Genomic DNA, 14605 nt, shown 5'->3' with positions numbered 1-14605 from the left:
AAATTTGCTTTAATCGTTCTAATTAACTGTAATTTATAAATAACCAAACGAATACCTCATCTCTCTTAACTATGTACTTCTCTTGGCCCTCTCACTTTATGTTGATTCAACCACTTTCTAATACTTCTTAATGTCCCTATGAGCCTATAGGGAAAGAGTGACACTCACTTTTCAACAAATGTACACATGGTAAACACGTAAGTAAATTAGATAGCAAAATAATAAGTCTCTTTACTTCTATAATACAGGAGTAAAGAGTTATTACTTTTAGTTATGCAAGAAAAATGTCCAAACAGATATGTCAAAGTTAATGGATTTTTTAATGAAATAAAAGTATGATAAATAGTGGTCATGGAAGCATCCAGTAGTTCATCAACGTTTATTTCCCTAAAGCTTTTTCTATATATTCAGTAAGACAATATCTCTATCTCTACTTATATATATAAAAGGTATTTTGTGTGTGTGTGTGTGTGTGTGTGTGTGTGTGTGTGTGTCTGTGTATGTGTGAGTTCCCTATGGATTCTGAAATCAGTGGATCGATTTTTTTTTTTAATTTTCCACAAATGTACTTTATGTGTCTGGGAGTGTTTTAAGATAGGTTTTGTATTGGAATACCACCAATAAGTATGGAAAATCTATGATTTAAAAAATTCAATTAAAGAAGGAATAATCTGATTTTGACCAAAGTTAATACCCTTATGCAGCGTAACATCACAAGTGTATTTGAAAAGTTTTATCACCACACAAGCAGAAGAGCCCGGTGTATAAAATCAACAGTAGGTTCTTTGATAAGATAAAGGTTATTGAAAGAAATGGAGAGTACTGGAAATCTGGGGAGACTTGTTATCAGGGAACATCACCGGTTGTTGTGAGTAAGTAATCTCTGATTATGACGGCCTGTGGAAGAACTAATGAGTACAAATAATAATAATAATAATAAAGCTGGAAATATAAGAAGACTATTTGTTAATCAGACTCTCTATGAGCTTATATTGAAAGAGTGGCACTCACTTTCCAGCAAATGTACATAGTGTGTTTGTACACACCATAAACACGTACGTAAATTAGATAGCAAAATAATAAGTCTTTTTACTTCCATAATACAAAAGATTTGTTATTTTTAGTTATGCAAGAAGAATTATTTACCAGATATATCACACTTTATGAAATCTAAATGAAACAAATAGTTATAATGGTTGTGACCCAACTAGTAATTATTTTAAAAGTTTGCTTTTTCATAAAATGTATTGTTTCTCTCTAAAATAAAAGAGTAAAACATTTCTGTGACTACTCCCCCTCCTTCAAACCATAATTATGGCCAGGTATCCCCATGTATATCCATGCAACAACATCAGAGAGGTGATAATGGCTCAGTGTTTAATAACACAGACTGACAACCTCATTGCGCCAATTTCGAAGCCAGTTCATTCTGCAGAAACACTTTAACTTAGGGGCATTGACAACCTTCATGTGGTCCCTCCCATGAGTACCTAATATCCTTCTAGAAATAATTCTTAATAGAAAGATATTGAGGAAACGAATGCCAACAAAATCATCATGAATGATGCTGAGCAACAACAAAGCAACACCACCAGTGAGACACTCTAACTGCTTTTCCATTTCACAATTTAAATGAGACATAATTCTGTCAATTTATGAAGGAACAAAATTGAACAAGGGCCAAAAACTCCAGAAGTCTTCACCGCTACTAGTATCAACTAACGCAAGTAACGTAGTGTAAGCTACTGGTGTTTAGAATCTTCATAAACCAGCAGTGAACCATAAACTTCTCTGGATGAAGATAATTATCCCATTAATAACTGATCGAAGGTAATCTACAATTTGTTTCAATAGATGTTGTGCAAACTGATTAGAATAAGAGAAGGCTTATTAACTTGTTCATACATGGATGCACTAGTTGAGATATAATGAGATGTAATTTGAAAAAGGGAAAATACCCAAGGCAGGCACAAGGCTCCAACTTAAACAATCCAATCTCCACAACATATTTATATGGACTAGCTGATGTAATCATCTTCGCCAGGTGAGAGATTATGACTACCATCTAAAAAAAACATCATCATCATCAGCAGCAGGGATGTTGACTCAGTGGTTAATAACAGAGACTGACAACCTAGATGTGTCACGTTTAAATCCAGTTCGTTCCACAGAAACATTTTCACTTGCAATTGCTATCCTACTAGAAAGAATTCTTAATAGAAAGATATTGGGGAAACGAATGCCAACTATAACCTTATTGAACGATTCTCCTCCTCCTCCTCAACAACAACAAAAATAGTAACAACAACAGTAGTAGCAGGGGTAGTAGTAGTAGTTGGAGACGTTACCAAACAGCAAATTAGTTGGAAGGGAAAATGTGGAAACGCTGATTGAAAACAAGACATAATATTAAGCAGAATCATACATATCTAATGTACACGTACACACACACACACACATACTTAAAGTGGAAGCTACACCTTACTTCACCTACTGTGATCAACTACTCAGTTTTCTGGGGGGTTTTTTACAAGGTGGTCACCACTTAGCCAGGCCAAAAGGACATGCAAGTATAAGGGTTAATGATTGCTGGCAGTCCTGAAGGCAACTTTAGTTTCTGTACACCTATTACGTTGGAAGCAATGGAAGAAGTGAGTTTTGTGTGCAATGGCAGTGAAATTTCATTTCGTTATCATGAAGTAAAATTGCATTATTAAATATATCATGTTCTTACTCATATAATGTTTACTTTGTTTGGAGTCAGCCAGATTCTTTCATGATTTACAGTATGTCCCAAACCATGACAGCTTATGCACAACTATCCTAGTGAGATCTCAAGAGATGATAAACCTATCGCAAAGAAGACTGACTATTTGTGGACCTGAGAAACTCAGCTGTTATTTGCTGTTGCTCAAATTCATGTGTTTTTATTCAATTTTTTTTATTTCATGAATGGTAACCATTATAACCACTGTATTAACCATTATCTTTTAGCACTTATTAGTATTAGAAACACATGCAAAGCAAAAAGAAAATTTATACAGGATGCCAATTGGCTAATGAGACACATACATTTGGCAACAATATTCTTTTTGAAAGTTACTTAGAAACAAGTACCTTAAAATTTAACTGCACAAACTCATTTTTTCCATAAGTTAAGGTTTTGATTGTATTTGATTCTGCTAAACTTTTAATTCTATAAACAGACGGCTCGAATTGGCAACAAACATCATAAGAAATTTTTAATTTCTTATTTACTTGCTTCTCTATGATTCATACTTACCTGGTACATTTCACCGCTAGGGGTTTTACCTCAGCATCAAAATCTTGAGTTTAGATAATTTCCGAAATAGCTTTCTCCCTGTTGATTACGGTATTTGTTGCTGTTATAGGAGACCCACCCTCTTAGGCCTTGCTTTCTATCTATGAGAACGGGTTAGTTTATTGCTAATCACCAGAGGTGCCCCTACTGGAGAATGCTGATGGAGCTGCTCAGGCTTTTTAATCCCATTTTCCAATCATAGTGTCTAATCTATCCGCTGTGGGGGGGGGGAATAAATACTGCTTTCCTCTCCACAAGGGCAGAGTTAAATACAAGGTCAGATTTTTTTTTAATGTAGAAAAAATTCAGTTCTCCAATAAAGAAGGACAGAAAAAAATTACCTCAGTCTAGAAGAATTTCTCATTCTTTGAGGACAGAAAAAGATAAAGTATGGTATCAGAAGTTACTACACTTTGCTCTTAGCCAAAAGTCTGTATAGAATGCACCGTCTTTATATTTTCGTTTTTTGTTTTTTTTTATCACAGTAAATTTCTTTTTTTATCTTACTAATTTAAATCATTCTATTTTTCTTACAAATCCAGTGAATAAAGATCCAGCCGGAAATCCCAATGAACCAGGAGACAAAAAAGCTGAATAATTTCACCCGAAACTTCAGTTTGTTAAGAAATAACAATATCTGAGCGACTATCGTTTCAACAATTGTAAGTACTAAAGTCATAAAATGTCTTCAAATAACACAAGTGAACTATTGTATCCTTCAAATTCTGAAGGCCACGTTTTGACAGAAAATATACTAAATCTATAAACCTAATTATAAATGTACCTACCCATGAAGGTATCCTTATATTTTCTTTTTTACGAGTGTAACGTTTCAGCTTTAAAATAAAATGTAATTTTCTTATGCAGTTAATGAAATGCATAAAACATTTCATTTTGCCTTTTGTCACTTTTATAAATTTTTATTTTATAACATAATTTTATTCTTTGATCTATGAATAGCTATTATTATATTTAAGCTGAGTTAATTAACATTATATATATATATATATATATATATATATATATATACTAGCATGAATACTCAGCATTGTCAGGGTCAACATGAAGTTCGGTTTGACCACACCTGCTATACTACAAATATTGAGCAGTTTTTCATTATTATATGTCAACTCCATTGTTACCCCAACAAAAATTTCAAAAATAAAAGAACAAATGAAAATATGAAAATGTAACCCCCCCCCCCAAAAAAAAAGAAGTATGTGGCAAACTCTCCATCAGATATTTCGGCAGAAGGGATACGAAAAGAAGTTATTCTCTGGATATTGAGCACCTTTTATGACTATATTCCAGTTTAAGCGAATTTCTTTTATGCTACCTCAGTCTAGAAAGATTGTCTTTATAGTCTGTTGCAACGAAAACAAACTGTAAATAATTCAGTTTCAAAAATACCAAAGTAGAATTTGTGTTAACCGAATGTTTGTGTTATAAAAATGATGAGTTATGACTTATTGCGTTATTAAAAGAAAAAAAAAAAAGAGGTACTTGTACAGTTTAGTGAATACATTAAAAAATGAAAATATCGAAAGAAGTTTAAATTGTACGTATTTGTTATGGAATGAAGTTCTCTGAAAAAAAATTTAACTTAATTTCATCAAGTAGTTTTTTTATTTTCAGCGAAAAAACAATTTGTTATGATGCCGAGCAAAAGGTTCAATTTTCAGGAAGAAAAGCTAGTTATTAAAGATGGGGAGGGGGTGTCGTTTCTAAAATTCAAACAAAAATTTAAAACAAATCCAAGATGCCTGCCTTCAAAGTGCTCTCATAAAAACATGTTTTTCCGCTGTAAAAAAAAACTACTTGATCAAATTAAGTGAAATTGTTTTTCGGAGATCTTCTGTCAAAACGGATACGTACAATATAACTTTTTTTTCGATATTTTCATTTTTTAATGTCTTGATTAAACTGTACAAGTACCAAAAAAAAATTAGTTACAAAGTCAAAAAAATGTAAAGAGTAAAAAAAAAAAAACTGGTAAAAAAACGTAAATTAAAGTTTTTTTGTTTTTGTTTTAAATAAAGAATCGTAGTTGAATTGAATTGTTTGTTTATTTTAAAATAAAAATTCACTGAACCACAACGTTAATTGCAAAATCACGGAAATTATTTTATTTAAACTAATTCCAAAAATAATGCTTGAAAGTTTTTAGTTTTAATATATGCCGAAAAGAAAACAAAAAACAAAAAAAAGGGAACTAACTCAAACCGATTCATAAAAACAATCGATGTCGGTAAAATAAATTAAATTAAATATGTTACCAATATAAATCAAATTTAAATAATAAACTTAAATAGAACACTTAAAATAATTCTCTCACTATAAACAATAACTAATACACCGCTATCTAATAGTCGATTTTCCTTAATGTAATATGTAAATGACGTCACCTCTTTAATCTTATATTTTGCAATAATCATAGTATATATAGGAATGAATAATAAGATAAACTAATGGATTTTTGTATATATTAAGCAACTTGTGAGCAAACAAACAAACAGACAGGAATACGAATTTATATATATATATATACTAGCAAAAGTACCCGTCGTTGACTGGGTTCAAAAACAGCCTACAGAAAATGGACTCTGATTTATGAAAGTATGATAGGTTATGAAAAGGAAGGGTTGTAAAGAGATAACTTCGAATTTGGGGGTATCAAAACCAAAGCAAAATATGATGAAAGTAAAAATAAAATAGATAAACCCATAATTTATTATACCATACCTGTTCACACTGAAACACTTATCACAATATTCTGTGGATCTATATTAAAAAACCTTGTTAAACTTTGTGACATATTTCCATTCTATGGAGGTCAGGCACGAACGAACACGCCATAATTTTATTATACCATATTTCTTCAAACTTAAACATAATTATCAAAGTATACTTACGCAGATAGATATGAAAAGTCTTTATTAAAGTTTGTGCCTATTTCCATTCTATGGAGGCCAGGCGCGAACGCAGACCCCACAATTTTATTATATCATCCCTATTTAAGTTAAAACATACTTATCAAAGTATTATTATGTACATCTATATCAAAAACACTTGTAAACGTTTTTTTTTTTATTTTTTACTTCCATACTTTGTGGACCAGGCGCGAATGCAGACCCTACAATTTTAATAAACCACCGTTCTGCCAGATCAAACATACCCATTCCTGTGTCTCGATACATCTTCTATCATTATATGTAATCAGTTTTTTAAAATAGTCAACCATATAGGAGCCTATTCGTGACCAGACACACACACAGACATTCAGCTTTATATTATATATATATATATATATATAATATATTTGTAGTCATCGACATACAGTCCTGTTTTGTTGTATCACAACTCATCAGTGCCGCTAGACCAGCATCTCTCCCAAACCAAGGATTGAACCTAGGACCGTCGTGTTGACAGTTGGCGGTTCTCCCACTCGACCATGGAATTGACGCCCATAAATAACTCGTCGGAATGTCTATTTAAATAGACACCCGCCACCACTTTTATAGTGCTCAAATCACATATTCGTAAACAAACAAACACTACATCCCTTTGTTTTCATTAATATATATATATATATATATATATATATATATATATATATATATATATTAATAAAAACAAAGGGATGTAGTGTTTACCTGATATACACAATGGTAAACTTCGAACTAATATAAATAACAGTATTTATATATGGAAAATGTAATCCCAACCGAATTTAAAAAAGCTCAATACGCAATAGAGAGTAGAGCTTATTATAAGAGAAAGAAAATTAAAACTGTAAGTTGAACTTTACAATCAAAATTTATTGTTCGATTGAATACTCCAAAAAACAATTTACAAAGTCCTTATTCCGTGGAGTTTCAAAGAATGCTATTCTTATTATTCTTCTCATCAGAGGACATAAAGAAATCAGCAAATTATATTTGTAGCAATGCTAGAATTTGTTAGTTAAGGCATTAAGTGAAACCGCAATTTATTGTAGTTATAAATTGCCAAATAAAAAAATGAAAAAATATTAGATATGTAAAAAAACTAATATAAAAAACTATTTTGCATTTTGGATCAACTCTAGAGGAGTTTCATTCAAGCTGAAATATTATGCGCGGTTTGTTTGCATAGGAAATATACAGAGTGCTGGAGATGGCTGTGAACTAAGTTTGACTATCAGAACAGAGTCAAGACAGCTCAGGGGAAAATTCAGAGAATTTCTCCCAATCCCAACATCCTGAGTTATGCCAATAATTATCAGGGGTAAGGTTTATGATAGCTGGATAAGATATGTAATGTTATATGACAGTGAGTGTTGGACTCTCACTATCTTAACTCTAAAGAAATGACAGGGCATTGATTCGGTGAATATGTAACAAAGCCAAACCAGATCTAAAATATTACGTCAGACATTCTACTTGAGAAATTGGCCATTCCAAAACTTGATGTTCTAAAAAGGGCAAACGATTTTCACTGGTTAAGACTTGTTGAAAGAAACAAGAGATATATCAGCACTTGCAGAGACCAAAGATTGAACAGATAAAAGAAAACTGCGTACCCTAATAAGACATGGAAAGAAATGATCAGGCAAAACCGTAAAAACTGACAAATGAACACAGTTAATTCCCACAATCGTGATTACTGAAGATTTGGCATAAGGGCAATCAGACAGCTTTGGTCTTCTTGTCGAAGGGAACATAGCAAATAAATCTGGAAAGCGAGTGACACCTTCAAAATCACCAGGAGTCTTTCTAACATGACCACTCAAATCTCCAGCCACAGCAGCCTAATCGACCTAATTAGTGCAATAAGCCTATCATAAAACTAATCTTTCACATCTTCACCCAAGCGACACCATGGTGCATAAACAGAGCTGTAAAAATGTTCTCACCAAACATAACTCCAACAATGTGATGATGTTATTATAACAGAAACAACAAGTAAATTTTATTCTGCCATTATAATAACAATAAACAAAAAATAACTTTTATTTCGACATTAAAAAAATAAAAGGTTTTATAAATTTCCATTGCAAATTCTTTACAGGCTGAATGTTTTGCACTCAATCTTATTTGACTCATTAAGGCATTGCTAAGCATTGGAATATCATTTGTGGTACACCATATTGTTTTCATGTGCGTAAAACAATCAAAGATGAAATTACTCATAAATGTGGTCAACACTATTTGTGATCAGTGTTAATCTGAAAGCGATAAAGCAGCAGCAGCATAATAAATTTCTACTCTTAAGTAGAACTCTTCTATATTAGCATTATATATATATATGTATATATATGTATATATATATATATGTAAATGTACAGAAGGTCAGAAAAACATTGGTACTGTTGGTTTAAAGCCTAACATAAGGGCGACCAGTTAATGGTAAATTGTAAATAATAATTTACCATTAACTGGTCACCCTTATGATAGCTTTAAGTATATGTTGAAACCGACAGTACCAATGTTTTTCTGACCTTCTGTACATTTACATATATATATATATTAAGCTCTTATATCGAAAATGTTTTTTTCTTTGTAATCGAGTACTTTGTTGGAATTCTTTCCCAAAAAACGGTAAACATATATATATATATATATATATATATATATATATATATATATAAAAAGAAATAACAGATGACAGTTCAAAGTAAAATAGACTTTAATAGATTACCCAATCAATAAGGAAAAAGAAAAACTCTTTAGACTATGGTGTTTTGAAGCTTAATGAAGAGAATAGCAAGGTTATTTATGTATAAACTCAACTTAAGAACATTGTCCTAGAAATAAAAATAAGATACAATAAAACAGACAATAAAAATTTCAAATAAAAATAACGGAAATAAAGATAAAAATTATTTTCAGTTTTAGTTTTAATTTTTATAATTAAAATTAAACATATTTTTTTATTTTCCTTCTTTAACTTTATAGATTTATTGTATGTTTTATTGTATCTTTATTCTTCTTTATTATTTTATTTTTTAATACTATTTTTATTTATATTTTTTATTGTATACATACACATAATTTTTTACATTTCTCCCTATATATCTTTTTTCTCTTTTATACAGTTCTTCTATTTATCTCTATTTTTTTTACTTTCTATTCAACTTCTATATACCTATAGTATATTTTTTATTTCTAGGCTAACATTCTTATGCTGGGTTATATAACCTTATTTTTATTTTCTGATGAGAAGCATTAAGCTTTAAAATACCATGGTGTAAATTTTTTTTATTTTTCCATATTGATTATATGATCAAATAAAGTTTAGTTAACTTTGAAATATTCTTTATTATTTCTTATATTTGTATGCTCCATCCATCCATATAGAATTTTCTGTATCTTTATAGATTATTATATAAGGATTTTTTTTTTTAAGTTGAAAGTTTTGATAATAAATCGACACATGATGAATTTGGGATGTTTAGAACAAGAATTAAGAAAAATTGTTAAATTCTGAAAGTTTATGAAAAAATGCAACCGTTATGAGGTGTGTGTTTCTTTCAAAAATGTTTGTTTAAATGAATATTTCCTGTATGAAAATATATATAGCAATTAAACTACACAGAATTTTCTGTGTTTTATCCTCGTAAGAACTCATCAGGTCATTGAAAATTCTGTGTAGCTTAATTGCCATATATATTTTCACAACTTATTATTTAGCTCTACTCATATATTGAGAACTATTGAAGTAAATACTGAAAATGATACATAAGATATATCTCTTTATAAACTTTTATGTGGATACATGAAATGATATATATAAACTATATTTCTTGTTTCAATATTTAGTTTAACAGTGCTCAATACATGAATAGAGCTAAGTAGTAATACCAGTATAAAAATATACTTATGGCAAGTAAACTATGCAGAAAAGTTTGTTTCATTTCATCAAAGTACATAGGCTAACAGTTTACTTATTTTCTTTGATGGAATCAAATACATATGTTTGTATGTAGCTCACTTGCCACAAGTATATTTTTATACTACTATAATACTATTGAAAGATTTTTTTGCTTTCATGAATATGAAGAGATTTGTTCAGTCATCATCAGAGTCATCAAAAGTGAGACCTCTCCTTCTGGGGGTTGGCTTGTTGCTGCTCTTTGCGGACATGGCTTTACCTGTGTTTGTTTTTCTGATTTTGGACGAAGGCTGAAACATATTATTGCTTTCGTCACTATCATCAGATATCACCACTTCATCTCTAGAAAATATAACAAAAAAAAAGAAAAGAAAAGAAAAGTAAGAATTTACATTTTGTGATTTTTTTTTTCTTTTTGTAAAAATGTTAAATAAATTAAAACACTAACCCATTTCATTTCACAACCTATCTCAGTTGAAACGTCGATCCTGGTACTTCACAATTCATACAAAACTTTATAGAGATGATAGTCAATTTTAAAAATGAGCCCCAAGAGATCACTTGAATATAAGAGTCTACTATTTGGGATCATGCGTACAGAGAATCATGTAAGGAGCAAGATGTCTGTTCACATTACATTTAAACTTCCACATGTTAGGGAAGCAGGAAGCAAGAAGGGAATTTTAAAGTCTACCAGTCCGAGAGAAGAAACTATTAGAGTAGAAGGCTTCTACATGTTAGTGGAAACAGGGAGGGAAGTTCAAAATCTAGTAGTCCAAAGAAAAGAAGCTATTAAAGTAGAAGACTAGACAACATCTATATATGACATGTACCTCAAGGGGGTACAAGTGCAATGAGTACATCAGAGCATATTCCATTGAAGTACTTGTAAAACAGGCACAGAGATGCAACATTAAGGTGATGGGACAGAAGTTTGAGCTTGTTTAATAGTGTGGGACCTATTAGATTGGAGATTCTTTTTGGGCCTTATCTAAAAAGGCAAGTCTAGTGGTGGATGCACCGGCCCAGTAATGCATGGATGAGGTTAGAGATGCACCGGCCCAGTAATGCATGGATGAGGTTAGAGAAATTACTTCTGAAACCAACCTCAATATTATTTACAAGATTTTAAGAGAATTGTTTTGAAATTTAGAAAATTAAGAATTACGTGCATTACCGTGTTGCAATTGGGTAAGACTGCGGCACAATGACAGATCCATGAGTCGATGAATCTGAACAAACAGGACACATTAGATCAGTAGATTTGTTGAAATCACATTTTCTATGCATAGGAGTTATCCTGGACGAATTTGTTAACCTGATACAGTGATGTGGGTGTTCATCTGCCTGGATAAACTGTTGTAGAAGCAATGTCTTAAATCGTGCGAAGGTTGATGAATTGAGGAAAACTTGAAAGTAAGTGGCAGAGAAGACTGTACAGTGTGGAATTTGGAGACAGACATTGCAAAATATCAAAATAGTCTGACACAATTAAGGGAATTCTAACGCTAAATCAATAGAGAGATTTAAAATTTTGGAAAAGAAATCTTTGAATATTTATATCAATTGAGTATCGAATACATATTATTTGGATTATTGTCCGAATAATCTTCTCATCTTGAGTGTTATTTATACAATGTTTTGGTCAATGTAACCTCTGGTCTTTTTCAAATGTATTTTGTTGAACTCGGAAATTAGCACAGAATTCTGAACTCTTTATTTAATTTGAGAGGGGGCGGGGTGTGTAGCTTTCACTCATTCCATCAGCGATAACAAGCAGATTCTCGAGTTCAGCAGAAACGTTTGACAAGATACACCTGTTGAAGAATGTCCGAGATTACATTGATCGAAGCGTGAACATAACACTCAAGATGAGAACAGTAATCTGAAGAATCCAAATAATATGAATAATCAATCTTCATCTAAAAAAATTCAGAAACAGCATAGTTGGATTATTAAAATTTTTTTTTTTTTTTGTTAAATTACAGCTCAATTATTTTTTATAGAGGTTCGAGGTTAGTATACAAGTTTAATGTAATGTGTTCTCCTTACTGAAAATTCTAAAAAGAGGTAGACAAGTTAAAATTGCTATTTTTCTCCCAATTTTATTTCAATTTTTTCTTCACAATATGAGCATCAAATTTTTAGATGTTAAAAATAATTTTTGAAAAAAAAAAAAAAAATAAGTACCATTTGCTTACAAAGAATCGTCTAAATTTCATATACATACCTGTGTGTTTGAGTCGTTGTCCGTTTTGATGAGGATGATTGTGAAAAATAACTACCGATATCACTTGCCACAACGGGAGCTTTGGTTCTACTTCCACGACCGCCACGACTACCACGCCCACCTCTTGTGGCTCTCTGACCACGCCCTCTTCCACGGCCAGTCCCCTTCTGGTTGCTTACAGATGACCCGCCATCTGAATCAGAATCACTGATGTTGGTTTTTTTTGAGGAAGTTTTAGATTTTTTATTTTTTATTAATTCCAGGTCAAAGGTCAAGTTGTCGTCATCAGAATTCTGAAAACCAATCGTATCATCTGTAGCCATACCCTGCGTTCGCATGCTGTGTATTGACTGCGATTCCTTCAGGGCCTCCTTCACCTCGTTCTCATTAGTCATTCTCTTCTTACGTTCCTCTTTATACTGACAGACTAATATTTCAAGATTATCTTCGTTAGCAGATTGTTGCGATAAGTGGTTCTGAAATATTCAAGACAAAATACAAAAATCCTTAATTACAAAATAATGAAGATAAAAATTGTGTTGAATTTAAATATATACTAGCAGGCCACCTGGCATTGCCCGGTCATAAAATAACGCATAAATATTATATTTTAATCCATACAGAACCTGAGACATGTGCATGTGAGTATTATGTTTTTCCTAAACAGTTCATTTCTAGTAAATAAAAAAAAAAAAAATACTCAAGCTGAGATCGAAACCAAAACCTAAAAACAGTGAATCAAGTATGATAACCATTAGGCCAGCTTAACACGATCTTTAAAAATTGTTTTCAGACCTACTTATTCTTAACATAAGGAATCTGTCATATGACCCATTCATGCATGCGCATTCGTGAAGCAGTTGGCAAACCGATAAAAATCTAAGACCCACTTTGTTGCCACGATATTTTTTTTTGGTGTGTGTATGTGTGTGTGTGTGGGGGGGGGGGTCTTTCCATCCTCAGAAAATCCTTTAAAATTCCCACTAACGTTTAAAATTCCAAGAAACAAGTAGTTCCCAAGATATGAAGAAACGCACTCACTTTATGGTCACCTTTTTATTTTTTTTTAAAAAAAGGGAGTGGGGGGGGGACTGCCGGTTTGTTTGTCATTCTTTTTTTGGAGGGGGATATTCAATTATAGAACTTGCATAGTTTTTTAACAGGTGCTTATGCAGTTAAATTAACCGTTTTAACGTAAGCAACGTGCCGACATTAACCGAGCAGAAGAACTGTTTTTCTGCTCAAAACAGTTAATTAAACTGCATAAGCACCTGTTAAAAAACTATACAAGTTCTATAACTGAATATCCCCCTCCAAAAAAAGAACGAAAAACAAACCGGCAAAAAAAACAACAAAAAAAAAAAAACAGGTGACCATAAAGTGATTGCATTTATTCATATCTTTGGAACTACTTGTTTCTTGGAATTTTAAATGTTAGTGGTAATTTTAAAGGATTTTCCAAGGGTGGACCCCCCCCCCCCCCGCCTGAAAAAAAAAAAAATCGTGGCCACAAAGTGGGTGCTCATTTTATGTTAATTTTAATTAATATAGAAAAGTGATCCCCCACTTCTTTAAAACTAACATTTCTTCATATCTTGGAAACTACTTGTTTACAGTAATTTTAAATGTTATTTTCATTTTCAGTGACCCCGAAAACCTATAAGAGTGGTAATTTTAAAGGAATTTTTGAGGGTGGAGTAATTCTTCATATTTACCATATATATATATATATATATATATATATATATATATATATATATAAATAACGGAGTTAACTTTTGTTGAGTTTTTTCCCCAAGATGTTGGGGAGGGGGAAACCAGTTCCCCATTATTCAGATTGAATAGCAATTGTCTGATATATGGAGTTTGGCCCCACATTGATCAAAGCCGATTGCTTCTGGACGTTTCCCGGCGCGATGCCGAGAACACCGTTTGAATTTAGTTTCACTTTATTTATACTAAAAAGCAGGATAAACAGGCGACAGAGCGAAATAGAACGAATCTCATAAAAGTTGACATAAATAAATCTAGAGGCGACCCGCGTTCCCAAATCCTAGATATTATTATCTAGGGGGTATATAAACAGTTCTAAGTGATCAAAATCCCCCCCCCCCCCCGAAAAAAGCCTTTGCGAGACATACACAAAATGGTCACACACATTTTGTCTTTTATATATATAT

The 14605-nt window shown here is 31.9% G+C and overlaps 2 protein-coding genes across 9 annotated transcripts in view; one reads left to right on the top strand and one right to left on the bottom strand.

Annotated features, from left to right (window-relative positions):
- The window catches only part of LOC145293895 (coiled-coil domain-containing protein 73-like), a 278863-nt gene extending 274649 nt beyond the window's left edge, over positions 1-4214 (top strand). For all 7 annotated transcript variants that reach the window (XM_080140665.1, XM_080140667.1, XM_080140666.1 and 4 more), the window contains one exon: positions 3865-4214. In XM_080140665.1, coding sequence (XP_079996791.1) covers positions 3865-3920 — 56 coding nt within the window. In that variant the 3' untranslated portion in view covers positions 3921-4214. The remainder of the gene's footprint in view (positions 1-3864) is intronic.
- Positions 4215-7119: 2905 nt separating this feature from the next.
- LOC145293893 (double-strand break repair protein MRE11-like) overlaps positions 7120-14605 on the bottom strand; it is a 69101-nt gene continuing 61615 nt past the window's right edge. For both annotated transcript variants that reach the window (XM_080140658.1, XM_080140657.1), the window contains 2 exons: positions 12426-12901; positions 7120-10537 (listed from right to left, as the gene is read on the bottom strand). In XM_080140658.1, coding sequence (XP_079996784.1) covers positions 10372-10537; positions 12426-12901 — 642 coding nt within the window. In that variant the 3' untranslated portion in view covers positions 7120-10371. The remainder of the gene's footprint in view (positions 10538-12425; positions 12902-14605) is intronic.

Source organism: Euprymna scolopes, chromosome 15 (genome assembly GCF_053919585.1).
Source record: "Euprymna scolopes isolate OS-2025 chromosome 15, ASM5391958v1, whole genome shotgun sequence".
Classification (NCBI taxonomy): domain Eukaryota; kingdom Metazoa; phylum Mollusca; class Cephalopoda; order Sepiida; family Sepiolidae; genus Euprymna; species Euprymna scolopes.
This window is presented reverse-complemented; position numbering and strand designations above follow the sequence as displayed.